The sequence below is a fragment of the Lithobates pipiens genome, unplaced genomic scaffold (genome assembly GCF_037356315.1).
Source record: "Lithobates pipiens isolate NorthernLeopardFrog02 unplaced genomic scaffold, aLitPip1_a1.2 Scaffold_3, whole genome shotgun sequence".
Lineage (NCBI taxonomy): Eukaryota > Metazoa > Chordata > Amphibia > Anura > Ranidae > Lithobates > Lithobates pipiens.
This window is the reverse complement of record NW_027507790.1, coordinates 205,960,220-205,974,246: the sequence shown is the minus strand read 5'-3', so window position 1 is coordinate 205,974,246 and position 14,027 is coordinate 205,960,220. Positions and strand designations below refer to the sequence as shown.

Sequence of the window (14,027 nt, the reverse complement as noted above, 5' to 3'; positions counted from 1 at the left end):
AAATGCATCAAGAACGCGCATGCATGGTGTGATCTGGCCCTTAGTTTTGTGAAGCACCATGTATCGTTAACAATTGCATTTTATTTTTATAAAAATCCCATCTTCTTCCAGCCTAATTCAGCCACACATTTTGCACAGAACCACGTTCGTGATTGTGGTAATGGTGGACTGCACATTGTAGTCAACACCAAGGTGACAATGCAGAGGCACAACTGGAAAACAGTGGTCACTTTGTAACAGGAAATACCTACACAAAGACATTCATGGCAGGATCACCAGGTACTATTAAAAAAAAAAAAAAGATTAAGCATTCTTACCTGGCAAGTGTCATCTTTGCGCTTTTTAAGTGGTCCCGCACATATCATACTGCTGGTTATTGTTTGTTTTTTCTTACTGTATGCTTTTCCACATTTTTCATTATCTACAATGGTCAGGTTGACCTCACGCAGGACATCTGATTCTTTTTTTTTCTTTATATCAGTGATCCCCCACCCAGCAGTGCTGCACTCTGTTCCCGGTTTCATATTCTGCTCTTGTTTTGGTAGCGGCAGGGTTGACACAAACTTGTTTAACTTGGCCGGTTTCTCCAGCTGTAAACAAAAAAAATAACATTTACTGAAAAAATACTTAGTCCACTGCTTTTTGTATTCATAATGAAACATTATGTAAAACACCAAGCAATCCTGGGAGATGTCCCCGTCCACTCTATAGCACACAGTAGTTTCCCTATGAGACTGTGAAGGGGGTGTGTCCTTTAGCTCCACTCAGGTCTCAGATTATACTCAGCTCCTTGCTCTATGCAGTACAGTGTTTGACATCAGATCCCTGCTTACTGCCTCTGAAAGCTGAGAAAGACTTTAGCCTGCTGTCAACTAAATACAGGTCGCAGGAGTGCAGAACAAACTGCACTCCTATGATCCATAGGAGAAGTAGGGTCAAAATAGCCGGCAGGACCAGCTGCCAAAATACATTAGCCACAGCGGGAGATTTCAATGTATGGCCAGCTTTGGACTAGTTGTGAGGTTAGACAAGGCCTCCCTTATCCCTCCATGGTTGCCAACAACCGAAGCTATTAAGAAAATGGCTGTGTTGATAGATGGCACTTTTTTCCTCTAAGTGTGACGCCAAGCACCTGCTTGAGGGAACGCAGGGATTGTCAACCTCAAATGTACCAGGCAAGCCATTAAGTGCCTGGAGATGGAGAAAAGTGCCTTCTGTCAAAGTAGCTGTCTCCTTGCTAGCTGTGTTTTTGGGCGCCATGGAGGAAGGAGATAGAAATCGTGTATTATATATATCTAAAAACTTCTGCGCTCTATGGGAAGAATGGAAAATAACTAATAGAAAAAAGCAGCAATCACTAAATGAGTTGTCTCTCACTACTGGAAAATAAATTTAAAAGTTGCGATGCGCTAATTTCAAACCATAAAATAATCGTAGTAAACCACAAATATACAGTTAAAAATACAAAGTGCAACTGTGCATAAATTAATCAAATAATGCTTCTGTGCATGCATAAAAGTGATAGCTAGTGCCTAAACTGTAGAGTGACTATCTGTGCAAATAAACGCAAATTTGTCATAAAGACCAAAATACATACATATATATAGTGTATGAACTTTTTTGCAAAATATATATAATAAAGCAAAGACAAGTTAGGAGTGTACGTTTAAGTGATAACTGGTGTAAGGACCATAAAGTGGCTAAATGTGCAAAAAACGCAAATTTACGCAAATTTATCATAAAAAAACATATAAAGAGTGGATATTACTTATAAAAACATATAAAGAGTGGATATTACTTAAAAATGAAAAATACAGGTATCAAACAAATATAAACTGTTTAGTACAAGTGACCAGCGTGATTGGAGATAAAAATGTCCCATACACAGGCAGATCATGCAATTCGGTAAATGCACTAAGTGAGATGTGCAACGTGCTGGGCAATCAATCCATCCGTGATGATCCGTGCAATAAAGTGCAAATAATATGCAATTACCTCACTGCTGTGAGTAAACAGCAATATAAATGATGATCACCAGGATGATTGCTGGAAACGGCAGAGTGACACAATCTTTTGGGAGACTTCTCTAACTTCCTCGTAAATGGCAAGTAAACTCAAAGGAATAGATTAAAGGAGACCGCCATAGTGTAGTATTTCAAACATCTAAGTTTTATTAAACAAGTTTAAAAACTACTCACAAACGATGCTGGTTTAAGCACATCAGACAAACAGCATTAGAGCAAAACCGGATATGGACGTCACTTCCGGGTTCCTACGCGTTACGTCTTGGAGACTTCAACTGGGATAGTTACACAGGGTACAGGAAGTGACTTATAGGTGTACTGGGCGGGACTACGCCGCCCATTTCATTGATATGCTAATGCAACGCTGTGTAGCCATAGTAATGCTAGTGGGGGGCGGGCCGAATGGATTTAGATGTTATGGGTGGCCTCCCATCTAAATAAAGCATTAGACAGCGCAGCGGAGACAGTAAATACAGGGGCGCAAACGGAAGAGCGGGGGGAGGTTTGGCCAGACATTATACTGAATGTGGCGAACTGATTAAGTTATAACTGCGGACTGTGCTATATCATAGATCGTGCTATATGCTATTAAACTAATGTAAGATGATAGAGCACGTCCGGCGGCCATTTTGTTGGAGCTCAAATTTAGATATGTAAGTGGCCATGTTTTGGTGGTTTAATGTTATATAGAGCATTAAAATTATAGAACTAAAATTGAAACTAAGATACAAAACACGGGAACCTCAATAGATATCAATCTATCTTATTGGGCCAGCAGAGAAAGGTAGAAAATGGCTAAAGGAACCATATCTTATATCGGTAGATATAAAAGGCTACATATACACAGCTGTATTTAGAAAACTGGAAAGGTAATTAAAATCAGTTTAAAATTATTGTTCAATTTTAAAATAGTGTTCAAATTTAAAATAAAGTCCAAGGGGAGGTTACTAAGCAGGTTACAAACACACATAATGTGGAGGCACGGAGGTGACGTCCACATTAGACATGTGATACAAACATAGCAAGCTAAAACTATAAAAATTGCATAAAATCGCATAAAATTGTTTAGCCTAAAATTATAGGAGCATAGGTTTAAGAACATATGATATTAAGATGACGGTATGTAGATAAATCATTTTAAAAGGTATAAGAAAATTAAAATATTGAAAGAAGATAAAGGACCATAACATGAAATCGCACATAAAAATTTATATCTAAAAGGGGTTAAAAATCACTAATAAAACAGTTCAAGTCGAACTCTATATTTAATCCCCTGGGGGCAAAGGTATCGAGGGTATATATCCATTTGGACTCTATCTGACTTAGAGTCCTCACCTTGTGCCCTCCCCTCCAGTGTCTAACATAGGGGACAATACCCCAAAATTTCAAATGCTTGGGGTCTCTATTATGGTGAGTAGTGAAATGTTTAGAGACATTATGCTTATCGTACCCCTTTTGTATATTTTGTATGTGCTCTTTCAATCGAATTTTTAAAGGCCTTTTTGTGCGGCCTACATACTGCAGACCGCAACTGCACTCTAAAACATAAACAGCGCCTACTGTATTACAGGAGATAAAATCTTTAATCTTGTGGGTATTACCGGTACTTGAGGCTAAAAATTCAAAGACTTTAGTAGGTTTACTCGCTCTGGTACACGCTAGGCATCTTTTACAAGGGAAGAAACCTTTCCCAGTGAAGAACGTGAAATTATTCACAGGAGGATCAGGTATGTTTTTCACTAGCATGTCTCTGAGGTTGGGGGCGCGTCTATAAATAAACTTCGGTTTAGGAGGTAGAACTTTGTGCAAATCTTTATCATTCAAGAGAATGTGCCAGTGTTTTTTGATTATACTTTCTATTTTTTTGTATTGGTTATTATAGTCCAGAATTATTGCTCCTTCTACACCTTTTTTGGCTTTGTGTTGCGTTTTCGTATCTTTAAGGAGATGTTCGCGGTCCATCTTCTCCACTTCTGATATTTTTTCTTGAATTACGCACTTGTCGTAACCCTTCTCTTGGAATCTTTGTCCCATGGATTCCGCTTGTTCGAGGAACACTTCTTTTTTGCTACAATTTCTCCGTAGGCGCATAAATTGCCCCTTGGGGATATTGAAAAGCCAATTTTGGTGATGGCAACTTGTCAGCGGGAGATAGCTGTTTTTGTCTACACTTTTGAAGTGTGTTTTAGTTTCTATTCTCCCGCCACTTTGTGCAATTAGTAAATCTAAAAAAACTATCTCCTTCTCATCTGAATTCCAGGTAAGTTTTATATTTAGATTATTCTCATCTAATTTTTGTTGGAACAGATTAAGACTGGCACTACTCCCTTTCCAAAGTATTAAAATATCGTCAATATAACGTCTATAAAGCACTAGTTCTTTAGGTGGGTTTAAAAATACTACGTTCTCTTCCCATCTAGCCATGAATAAACCGGCCACACTCGGGGCAAATTTGGCCCCCATCGCGACCCCTGTAGTTTGGTGATAAAACGTTTTATTAAACCAAAAATAATTATTTTTTAAACAAAAGTCCAGACATTTAACTAAAAACTTTCGTTGAAAGCAAATGAGGTCAGAGTGATTTCTCAGACCCCACTTCACAGCCTCGCATGCTTCATGGTGGGGAATTATGGTATAGAGTGAAGTTACGTCTGCCGTGACCAGAATAAAAGGTCCGTCCTGTGTGAGCTCATCTAAAATCTGTAAAACATGCTTAGTGTCACGGAGATAAGCCTTCGTCTTTTGTACTGTCGGCTGTAGAAAGTTATCTATGTAGGATCCCATCCTTGAAGTAAGGGAATCTATCCCATTTACTATGGGTCTCGGTGGGGGGTTGGTCCTGTCCTTGTGAATTTTAGGTAAATAATAGATAATTGGTGTTCTTGCTGCTTCTGGTATGAGGTATTGGGCTTCTTTTTTGGTCAAGATAGCTTTTTTTAGCCCCAGATGGACTACAAGCTCCAGCTCTTTTTTTCCTCTAAAGATAGGATTTTTTGGTAAGATAGTGTAAGTCTTAGTGTCGCTCAGCAATTTTGCCATATTATCATTGTATTGCGTTTTGGACAAAACTACAATGCCTCCACCTTTGTCCGCTGGGCGGATCACTATATCTTTCCGCTCACTGAGGCGTTTCATTCCACATCTCATATGGTTTGGCTCGGTATGTTTCTTGGTGTCAAGGTCCTTTAAATCTTCTGCAACAATTTTCTTAAAAACATCTACAAATTTATTATTACTGATTTGCGGGTTAAAAGTAGATTTATTCCTAAAAGTGCTATGTTTGATATCATTCGGTGGCGGGACAGAAGTGGTTCTGGGGTTGTTTAAAAAATATTTTTTCATATTTAAGCCCCTTATGTACTTCTGAATATTAACATAAGTCTCAAATTTGTTCAGGTTCTTTTTTGGGGCAAACTTGAGGCCTTTGTCTAATACTGTCAATTCTTCAGTTGTTAGCGAGATGCCACTCAAGTTAAAAACACCTACTCCTTTTACTCTCTTTTTCGCTTGAGTTCTCGCTCCTGCTCTTCTTCCTCTCTTCTTTTTGGGCTTCGTTCTCTGTCTCTCTGCACATCCCCACTGTAATATCTTCTACAAGTGGACAAACAACAAAAAATGTAAAAAATGTATCTAACGAGTCCCCAATGAGGAATAGACCTAATGTGGGACAGAATTATCCCAAACAGTCAACACCTCAATACCCGGAAAAAAGGCCTCCACACAACCCCCAGACGCCGAAAAAGGGGTGAAAAAAACCCCACTGGAAAAAAGCCCAGAATAAGAGGGCGAATCAGGATGACCAATGGCATCACCCTTCGTACGAACAGCCTCGAGCCCCCTACTATCCTCCTCAAATAAGGAACCCTGCTCCATATTACGATCAGAACCGAAGAGAGAGAGATGATTGGGGTCCAGCACAACCCTATTATCGACCCTACGACCATTATTCAGTCCCCACATACAATCATTATGCACCATTAAGGGACTATCGAGAGAATGAAAGGGAAGAAGAGTACTATCAGACCTACTACCCCGATCCAAATACAAATAGGGCTTTTTTAGGCAGAGGCCCGGATCATCACACTCCGAGGGTGAGGGATGTGCAGAGAGACAGAGAACGAAGCCCAAAAAGAAGAGAGGAAGAAGAGCAGGAGCGAGAACTCAAGCGAAAAAGAGAGTAAAAGGAGTAGGTGTTTTTAACTTGAGTGGCATCTCGCTAACAACTGAAGAATTGACAGTATTAGACAAAGGCCTCAAGTTTGCCCCAAAAAAGAACCTGAACAAATTTGAGACTTATGTTAATATTCAGAAGTACATAAGGGGCTTAAATATGAAAAAATATTTTTTAAACAACCCCAGAACCACTTCTGTCCCGCCACCGAATGATATCAAACATAGCACTTTTAGGAATAAATCTACTTTTAACCCGCAAATCAGTAATAATAAATTTGTAGATGTTTTTAAGAAAATTGTTAGACAAGTATTCAGCCAGCTGATCAAGAGAAAAATTTCCAACAGAAATCTATTTTTATGCCTCGTACACACAATCACATTGTTGGCCAACAATGCCGTGGACCTTTGTCGGCTCAAACTTGTCTTGCATACACATGGCCAGACAATTGTTGGCCAACAATTACAAATGTAGTGACGTACTACGTGTTTTTTCAGCTCTTTAGTGCCACCCTTTGGGCTCCTTCTGATAATTTATTATTGGTAGAAGTTTGCTTCGCGCTTTTCAGTTTGTTTCTGAATGGCCATTCGTCAACCAGACATGTTGTGGAATCGGAGGAGATAACATGTTATTGATTATTGGCCTTGGAGTTATTGCTTTGACATTATTTTTTGGTTGAATAATGATTTGATTTGGTATATTTTCTATATTTTTGGATGCATAGAATGAACTTTTGGTTAAGTTCTATTGGCAGATAGCATGTCTAATTTTATTTGTTTTCTTTTTTTAATGCACAATAAAAAAAATTGTGTACAATAATACTTGGCTATGTGTTTTACTTCAAATTACAGTTTGAGAGTAGGCAGTTACATTAAAAAAAATACAATGTAAAGTTAACAAGGGACACCAACATAGTTGGTTAAATTGACAAGGGACACCAACGTAAACTACGGGAAAAAGCACAATAATATTATTTTTGATATCACTAGAAAAAAAAAAGCCTTTGAAAATTAGTTTGCAATAACTCCATCAGTATCACCAGTAAACAGCTTCATTATTATCCCATTAAAGAAGAAGAGAATGTGCGCTGCATTTGGAGATTTCATAATTTGCCATGTCAGGAATGTTAATTCTCCATTACAAACGCAGGTTTACAAGTCCGACTGCTTATGCTTACGAGCATGCGTGTTTGTACTTTGGACTTTTGTCCAACGGACTAGTGTACACATGCTCGGAAAATCCGGAAAATTTGGGAACCTGCTAGCCAACATTTGTTATAGGAAAGTCTGACAACAATTGTCTGATGGAGCGTACACACAGTTGGATTTACTGCCAACAGCCTGTCATCGAACATTTCCAATCATGCGAACAGGCCATTGGATCGACTTTTGTTAAGCAGGAACAACCATAGATGGATCAAAATTTCGATCCATCTATGGGCATCTTTAGATGGGGAACAGAACTAACTGATAAAAACTTGAGTCAGGCTTATCCTTTAAAGTGACCCTATCAGTAATGAAATAAATTCATTAGCATCCTGTTAAAAAGCAGTTTAATGCTTTAATACTTAGCATGTAGTGTGTAAATTCTTGTTGTCTTGCAAGTCTGCCAACGCCATGGCTATCCATCACGTCTGGGTGTGTCAGATCCTTGGAACCCCCCCCCCCACTGGGTGCTATGATGGTCACCCACTGTTCCCTGCCACAGGACACAGTAGTAATATATGGGTTGGCAGGGGGAACCACAGCAGGGGAACCACAGCATCCAGCAAAGGAGTTCTTACCCAAAAGCAGTGGAGTACACAGATGTGCAAGACAACAAAGCTTGACCACACTGCCTACTAAAAAAGGTGAGTATTAGTTGCTTCTTATACAGGATGCTACTGTTTTTCCTCTACTAACATTGTCTTTTCTTCTAATAACAAAAGACCTACATAAAATGAAAGGAATAAATGTAGTTATTCTTACCTCTAACAGTTGAAGGTCATTTATCTTTAAATGCTTATCAAAACAAGGGTATTTAATAGCACGTTTAATGCGAATCACTTGCTGCTGTTTTGTAATCGCACTCAGCGAGTGAACACCTAAGAAAGCCTTTGTCGCATTTCCACTGAAATCAAAATATTAAAAGTTACTAAAAGGAAATTTAAAGTTATTTTAAACTTTTTTTTTTTTTTTAACCACTTCACATTGGTGCAATGTTTAACTTTTTCACACACATGTTAAAATCAGCATTTGTTGCTAGAAAATGACTTTTAAAACTCTAAACATTATTTGTCCTCCCAATCACACTGCCATTATTCACTTCTAGAGCTGTGGTGCCCATAGAATCCATTTCATCTGACACCCCAGCAGGTGGAAATGCAGCACTCAGCAGTGAACCAGATGGACAGCACAAACAGCGAGAACAGGTAAACTAGACAATACAGCAATCAATTCAAGAAATGGGCACACATTGCTAGTATATATATTATTCATTTATTTCTTCCTTTCTTCTCCCCTTCCTTCCTGCACAAACCTTGAGATATTTGCACATTTTGCCACCCCCATCAAATCATTCTCTGCAGCTATTACCTTTTGTACCACCACCCCCTCCCTTTAGAATGTAAGCTCTACGAGCAGCGCCCTCCTGTACCTTTTGTATTGTACTGTAATTGTGTTGTCCCCCCTATACATTGTAAAGCGCTGAGTAAACTGTTGGCGCTATATAAATCGTGAATAATAATAATAATAATAATAACATTTTGTATAAATTATTAAGTATTTTATATTTATTTCTTTAAGCTACAGTATCTCAAAGGCTGCAATATAATATACTTACAAGTTACAATGAGCAGCAGTTATCACCCAGTTAGGTTTAATGAGCGCCCCGCCACATAATTCGTCATCTTTCAGATAAACCATGTAAGGTCTAGAGTGGGGAGCAGCGATATTCCCTCCAATTATTTCCATACAACCATCTGTAGATTAAAGTACATTGAAGTTATTAGAGAGCAGTTCAAGTCACTAAGTCTAAGCATTCAGTGAGCTGCTAATGCAATGCAGTAAACCCAGCACCCATGCTAAAGTAAAAAGGTTCCATCAAGTGAAATAAATCTGTATTAAGCTCCACAGAGGGCAATTGAAGGGTACTTCTTAAAGCCCTTTGCTTTTTAAAGGCTTAGTTCACCTATTGCAGTGGTTCTCAACTTCAGTCCTCAAGTACCCCCCAATGGGCTATGTTTTGGGAACCTCCCTTACACCCCGTACACACGGAGAGAAATTCAGACAGAAAAAGTCCGATCGGATTATGTTGTTGGAAAATCTGATCTTGTTTGGGCTCTAGCAGACTTTTTCAGTCGGAATTTCTGACGGAAACATTTTGAGAGCAGGACCTAAAATTTTCCGACAACAAAATCCGATCGGACTTTTTCCGATCGTGTGTATAGAATTCCGATGCACAAAGTGCCACGCATGCTCAGAATAAATTTGGGGATGAAAGCTATTGGCTACTGGCCTCTTCGTAGTCACATCGTACGTTTTATACGTCAACTCGTTCGTAACGATCAGATTTTCCGACAAATTTGTGCAACCGTGTGTATGCAAGACAAGTTTCGGCCAAAATCCGTCAGAAAAAAATCAGACGGATTTTGTGGTCGGAATGTCCGACCATGTGTATGGGGCATTAGATAAAATAGCTCTTATCAATACCATGTCATTGATATTGATTTAAAGTAGCTGTGCAAAGTAAAGGAAAACCTGAAAACATGGACCTTTGGGGGTACTTGAGGACTGAGGTTGAGAACCACTGACCTATTGGACCATGTTACACCAATATATAGGGTGTAACCTGAATTATGTTTGCATTACCCAGATGTCCCCCACCTTCTCCTATCTGAATCGCAGGGCTTCTCCCTGCAATATCCTGTGTGCTCCCACAGCTGCGTCATCCATTTACAGATATTTTATCAGGAAATGGAGAGACTACAAGTTCCATCTTCCATGGCGACTCTCAGAACGGAATAGGGCACAAGTGTGATGACACCACTGGACTTGTAGTCCATTGTTTTCTTCCTACGGCCACACAACCGAATGTCTATATGGACCTGGGGCTGGGATATAACCAATGCAGGAGCCAGAGCATTGTCCCTAGATAGCAGACTGCAAATGTGCTGAACTGAGTGCCTTCTAAAACTAGCTATAGATTAATTTTTTTTATTTTTTATCAGCCATCAATTCTGGAATCACGGCAAATTACGGGACGCCCTTGCGATCCCGTCACTACCAATGGCACCCCGATTGTGGCACAATTTCGCCGCAATTGTCGTCCCACGAATTACAGTAAAATCACGCAAACAGAATTACAATACGCCAATTCCCCCAAAAGTAGTTCTGGAACACCAATGGCACCCCAACTGCAGCAAAATCGGACCCACGATCGGGATGCCATTGGAATTGACGAGGATCGCAAGGGCTTGCTGCAAATGGACCGTGCCAGGATCAAGAGAAGATTTGCAGGGATCCCACGATCCAGGATGCCTAGATGTGAATGGAGCCTGAAGAATCCTTCCCGCTGTGCTATTGTATTCTGACAGCAGGGACTCCTCCACTGTCAGAATACACTGATCAGCATTGCAGCTACTGGCTGCAGCACTGATTGAAGGTAAATTTTCCAACATTCGTGTTTGTGAGAAGATGATCATTAGATCGATGTGTCTTGAGTGGGAATGGCCATAGATGCATCAAAATTCAGTTGGTCTGAATCGGATGATTTTCGATCCATCTATGGCCAGCTTAACCCAAACAGAAACCTAATCTTCCCTCTAGTTACACGCAACAATCTAATAAACCAGCATTAGAAACTGCTCTGCAGGTAAATTTAGCCTAGTATGTGTCCATGTAACTGGTAAATGCATTAGACCGTGAGCTACTTCATGTGCCTGTTTAGCCAATTTTTAATTATTTATTTATTTTATTTTTATTTTGTTTCTTAGATAGAGCAGGGAGGGGTTAAAACCCCAGTCAGTTTATTTATTTTGCTTCACTTCTTGTTCCAGAGACACAACAGGAAGTTAGATGAACTTTCTTAAAGTGAGATGTATTCCCCTTTAAGCCCTTGTACACACGGTCAGATATTCTGACGGAAAATGTCCGATTGGACCATGTTGTCAGATAATCCGACCATGTGTGGATTCCATTGGACTGTTTCCGTCGGAATATCCGACCGACAAAGTTTTGGAGCTGGACTATGAACTTTTCCGACAACATGATCCGATCGGACTGTGTCCGATTGTTTGTAGAGAATTCTGATCGGACAAAGTGCCACGCATGCTCAGATCAAATTCCTAGACCAAAGCTATTGGCTACTAGCCTGAACGTAGTCCCATCGGAACGAAATAACGTCATCACGTTACGAACGATCGGATGTTCCGACAACTTTGTCCGACCGTGTGTATGCAACACCAGTTTCGGACAAAATCCGACGGATTTTGTTGTCGAAATATCCAATCGTGTGTACAAGGGCTAAGGCAGTTGGTTCCAGACTAGGTGTCCCCATTGGAGAATTTCCCCTTACCTCTTGCTTTGGGGAAAGCTCTTACAATGGGTACATGGGTCTCTAGTACAAATAGAAGCGATGAACACGTAAAGCAATAGAAACTTGACAGAAGTTTTAATCCTTCTCCACTCTATCACAAACAAAAAAAAAGATTTTGTCCAAAGATATACTTTAGTAGGCAATGGGTTGATTTACTAAAGGCAAATACACTGTGCGCTTTGCAAGTGTAGTTACACTCATTTTCCCCAGAGATTATTGAGTGTGGTGAAGCTCTGCTGATTTCTGTCATCCAATCATGTGCAAGCAAAACTGCATTTTTTTTTTTTATCCATTGCACCTGACTGGGGTATTCTTTACAACATGAAGCTTTACCACATTCACTAAGCTTGGTGAAAATTACTGCAACTGCAGTTGCAAAGTGCACAGTCTATTTGCCTTTAGTAAGTGCATTAACCCCAATGACTGATGTGGTTCTTTCAATGATCTCTTGTTGCACTCTAAAAATTACTAATAGAAATGAAATAGTATGGAGGTGTAGTCTCTATCATACAGCTAACGTCTAGTTCAGTAATCCCAGTAAAGGATATTTCCATTTGTCAATGGTAAGCCTCCTTTAGCCTAAAACATAGAACAAAAACACGCCTGTAGAAATTATGTAGACATAAAACATATAAAGATTGGGAGGCTTTGTATAAAAAAATAAATAAATACCAGTATATATATATTTGAGGATGATATAAGAGGTTCTTTCAGATAAATTAAGCATTTTGTTTTAGGTTTACTGGTACTGTCAAACAACCATAGAAAGAAACAAATAAGAGTATATGTGAGTCTGTACTTACAGCCATTGATATGCAGAAGGAAGGACACAGCTGAGAGTAAGTGGAGATGCCTCATTGTTAGGAATCTCTCTGAAGCAAACTTGAGCTCTCACACTACAGCCAGAGATGGAGCAGACATTTATATATGTGAACAGGTGATGTGGGCTGACTTCTCAGAAATGCTCTGCTTCACATGAGGGTTTACAGACTTTTGATGTGGTTAGAGACCACCACCGCCTCATCACAATTAGCAGGAAGATTGTCGTCGTAATAAATTAATTTCTGTAGTTTGGAAAAACACCAAAAAAGGATGCTGGGGGGCAAAACACTTACTGAATGACAATGAAACAAAAAAAACAGACCACCTAAAACTGGTCAGTTCAGATTTTGGATAGATGTTATCAGCCTTACATTGTGCTTGCAGATCTCTTCCAACCTGAGATGACCATTAAAGGAGAGTTTCAAACTTCCTGTTAGATTAAGGTGACCAGATTTTCAAAATTAAATCCGGGGAAATTTTATTTATTTTTTCTATTGGCAAATGGTAAATTATTTTATAAGCATATTTTCCTCAAATTATATATGCAGTGTATGTGGTATGTGTTTATGGAATAATTGTATGATATATACATTATTTCTCACATGTTGTCCATGAGATAAAAAGAAAGATACTTCTTGCCACCATCCAGAGCACTGTGTACATTACAGGCCTCCCCTCAGACCACCGTCCAGAGCACTGTGTACATTACAGGCCTCCCCTCAGACCACCGTCCAGAGCACTGTGTACATTACAGGCCTCCCCTCAGACCACTGTGTACATTACAGGCCTCCCCTCAGACCACCAACCAGAGCACTATACATTACAGGCCTCCCCTCAGACCACCGTCCAGAGCACTGTGTAAATTACAGGCCTCCCCTCAGACCACCGTTCAGAGCACTGTGTACATTACAGGCCTCCCTTCAGAGCACTGTGTACATTATTGGCCTCCCCTCATACCACTGCCCAGAGCACTGTGTAAATTACAGGCCTCCCCTCGTACCACCATCCAGAGCACTGTGCATATTACAGGACTCCCCTCTTACCACCGTCCAGCGCACTGTGTACATTACAGGACTCCCCTGATACCACCGTCCAGAGCACTGTGTACATTACATCACTGGACTCTACTCAATGGGGGAGATTTACTATGGCCCTTTTCACATGGGTTGTCTGATCAGGTCCGCCTATCAATTTTTCATGTGGACCTGATTGGACCTTGCACTCTCCCCTATGGGGCGGCAGATGTCCTCCGCTATCTGATCCTATCCTGCCTGCAAAATCCAGACGGATGGTGGTGTTATTTTCCATTCGCCTGGCAGATCAGATAGGATTGGATGAAAACAGACTGGCAGGCAGTTTTTACCCGATTTCCCCATTAAATTTGTCCATCGCTGCTCTGCACAGTGAGCAGAGACAGGCCACCCGCCCCGATTAGC

General features: G+C 40.1%; 1 protein-coding gene across 2 annotated transcripts in view; it reads right to left on the bottom strand.

The window, feature by feature from the left end:
* LOC143940920 (granzyme A-like) overlaps nucleotides 1-12,718 on the bottom strand; it is a 21,741-nt gene extending 9,023 nt beyond the window's left edge. For both annotated transcript variants that reach the window (XM_077462742.1, XM_077462743.1), the window contains exons 1-4: nucleotides 12,573-12,718; nucleotides 9,016-9,154; nucleotides 8,163-8,304; nucleotides 318-590 (exon numbers count right to left, since the gene is read on the bottom strand). In XM_077462742.1, the coding sequence (XP_077318868.1) occupies nucleotides 318-590; nucleotides 8,163-8,304; nucleotides 9,016-9,154; nucleotides 12,573-12,627 (609 nt within the window). In that variant the 5' untranslated portion in view covers nucleotides 12,628-12,718. The remainder of the gene's footprint in view (nucleotides 1-317; nucleotides 591-8,162; nucleotides 8,305-9,015; nucleotides 9,155-12,572) is intronic.
* Nucleotides 12,719-14,027: the final 1,309 nt, after the last annotated feature.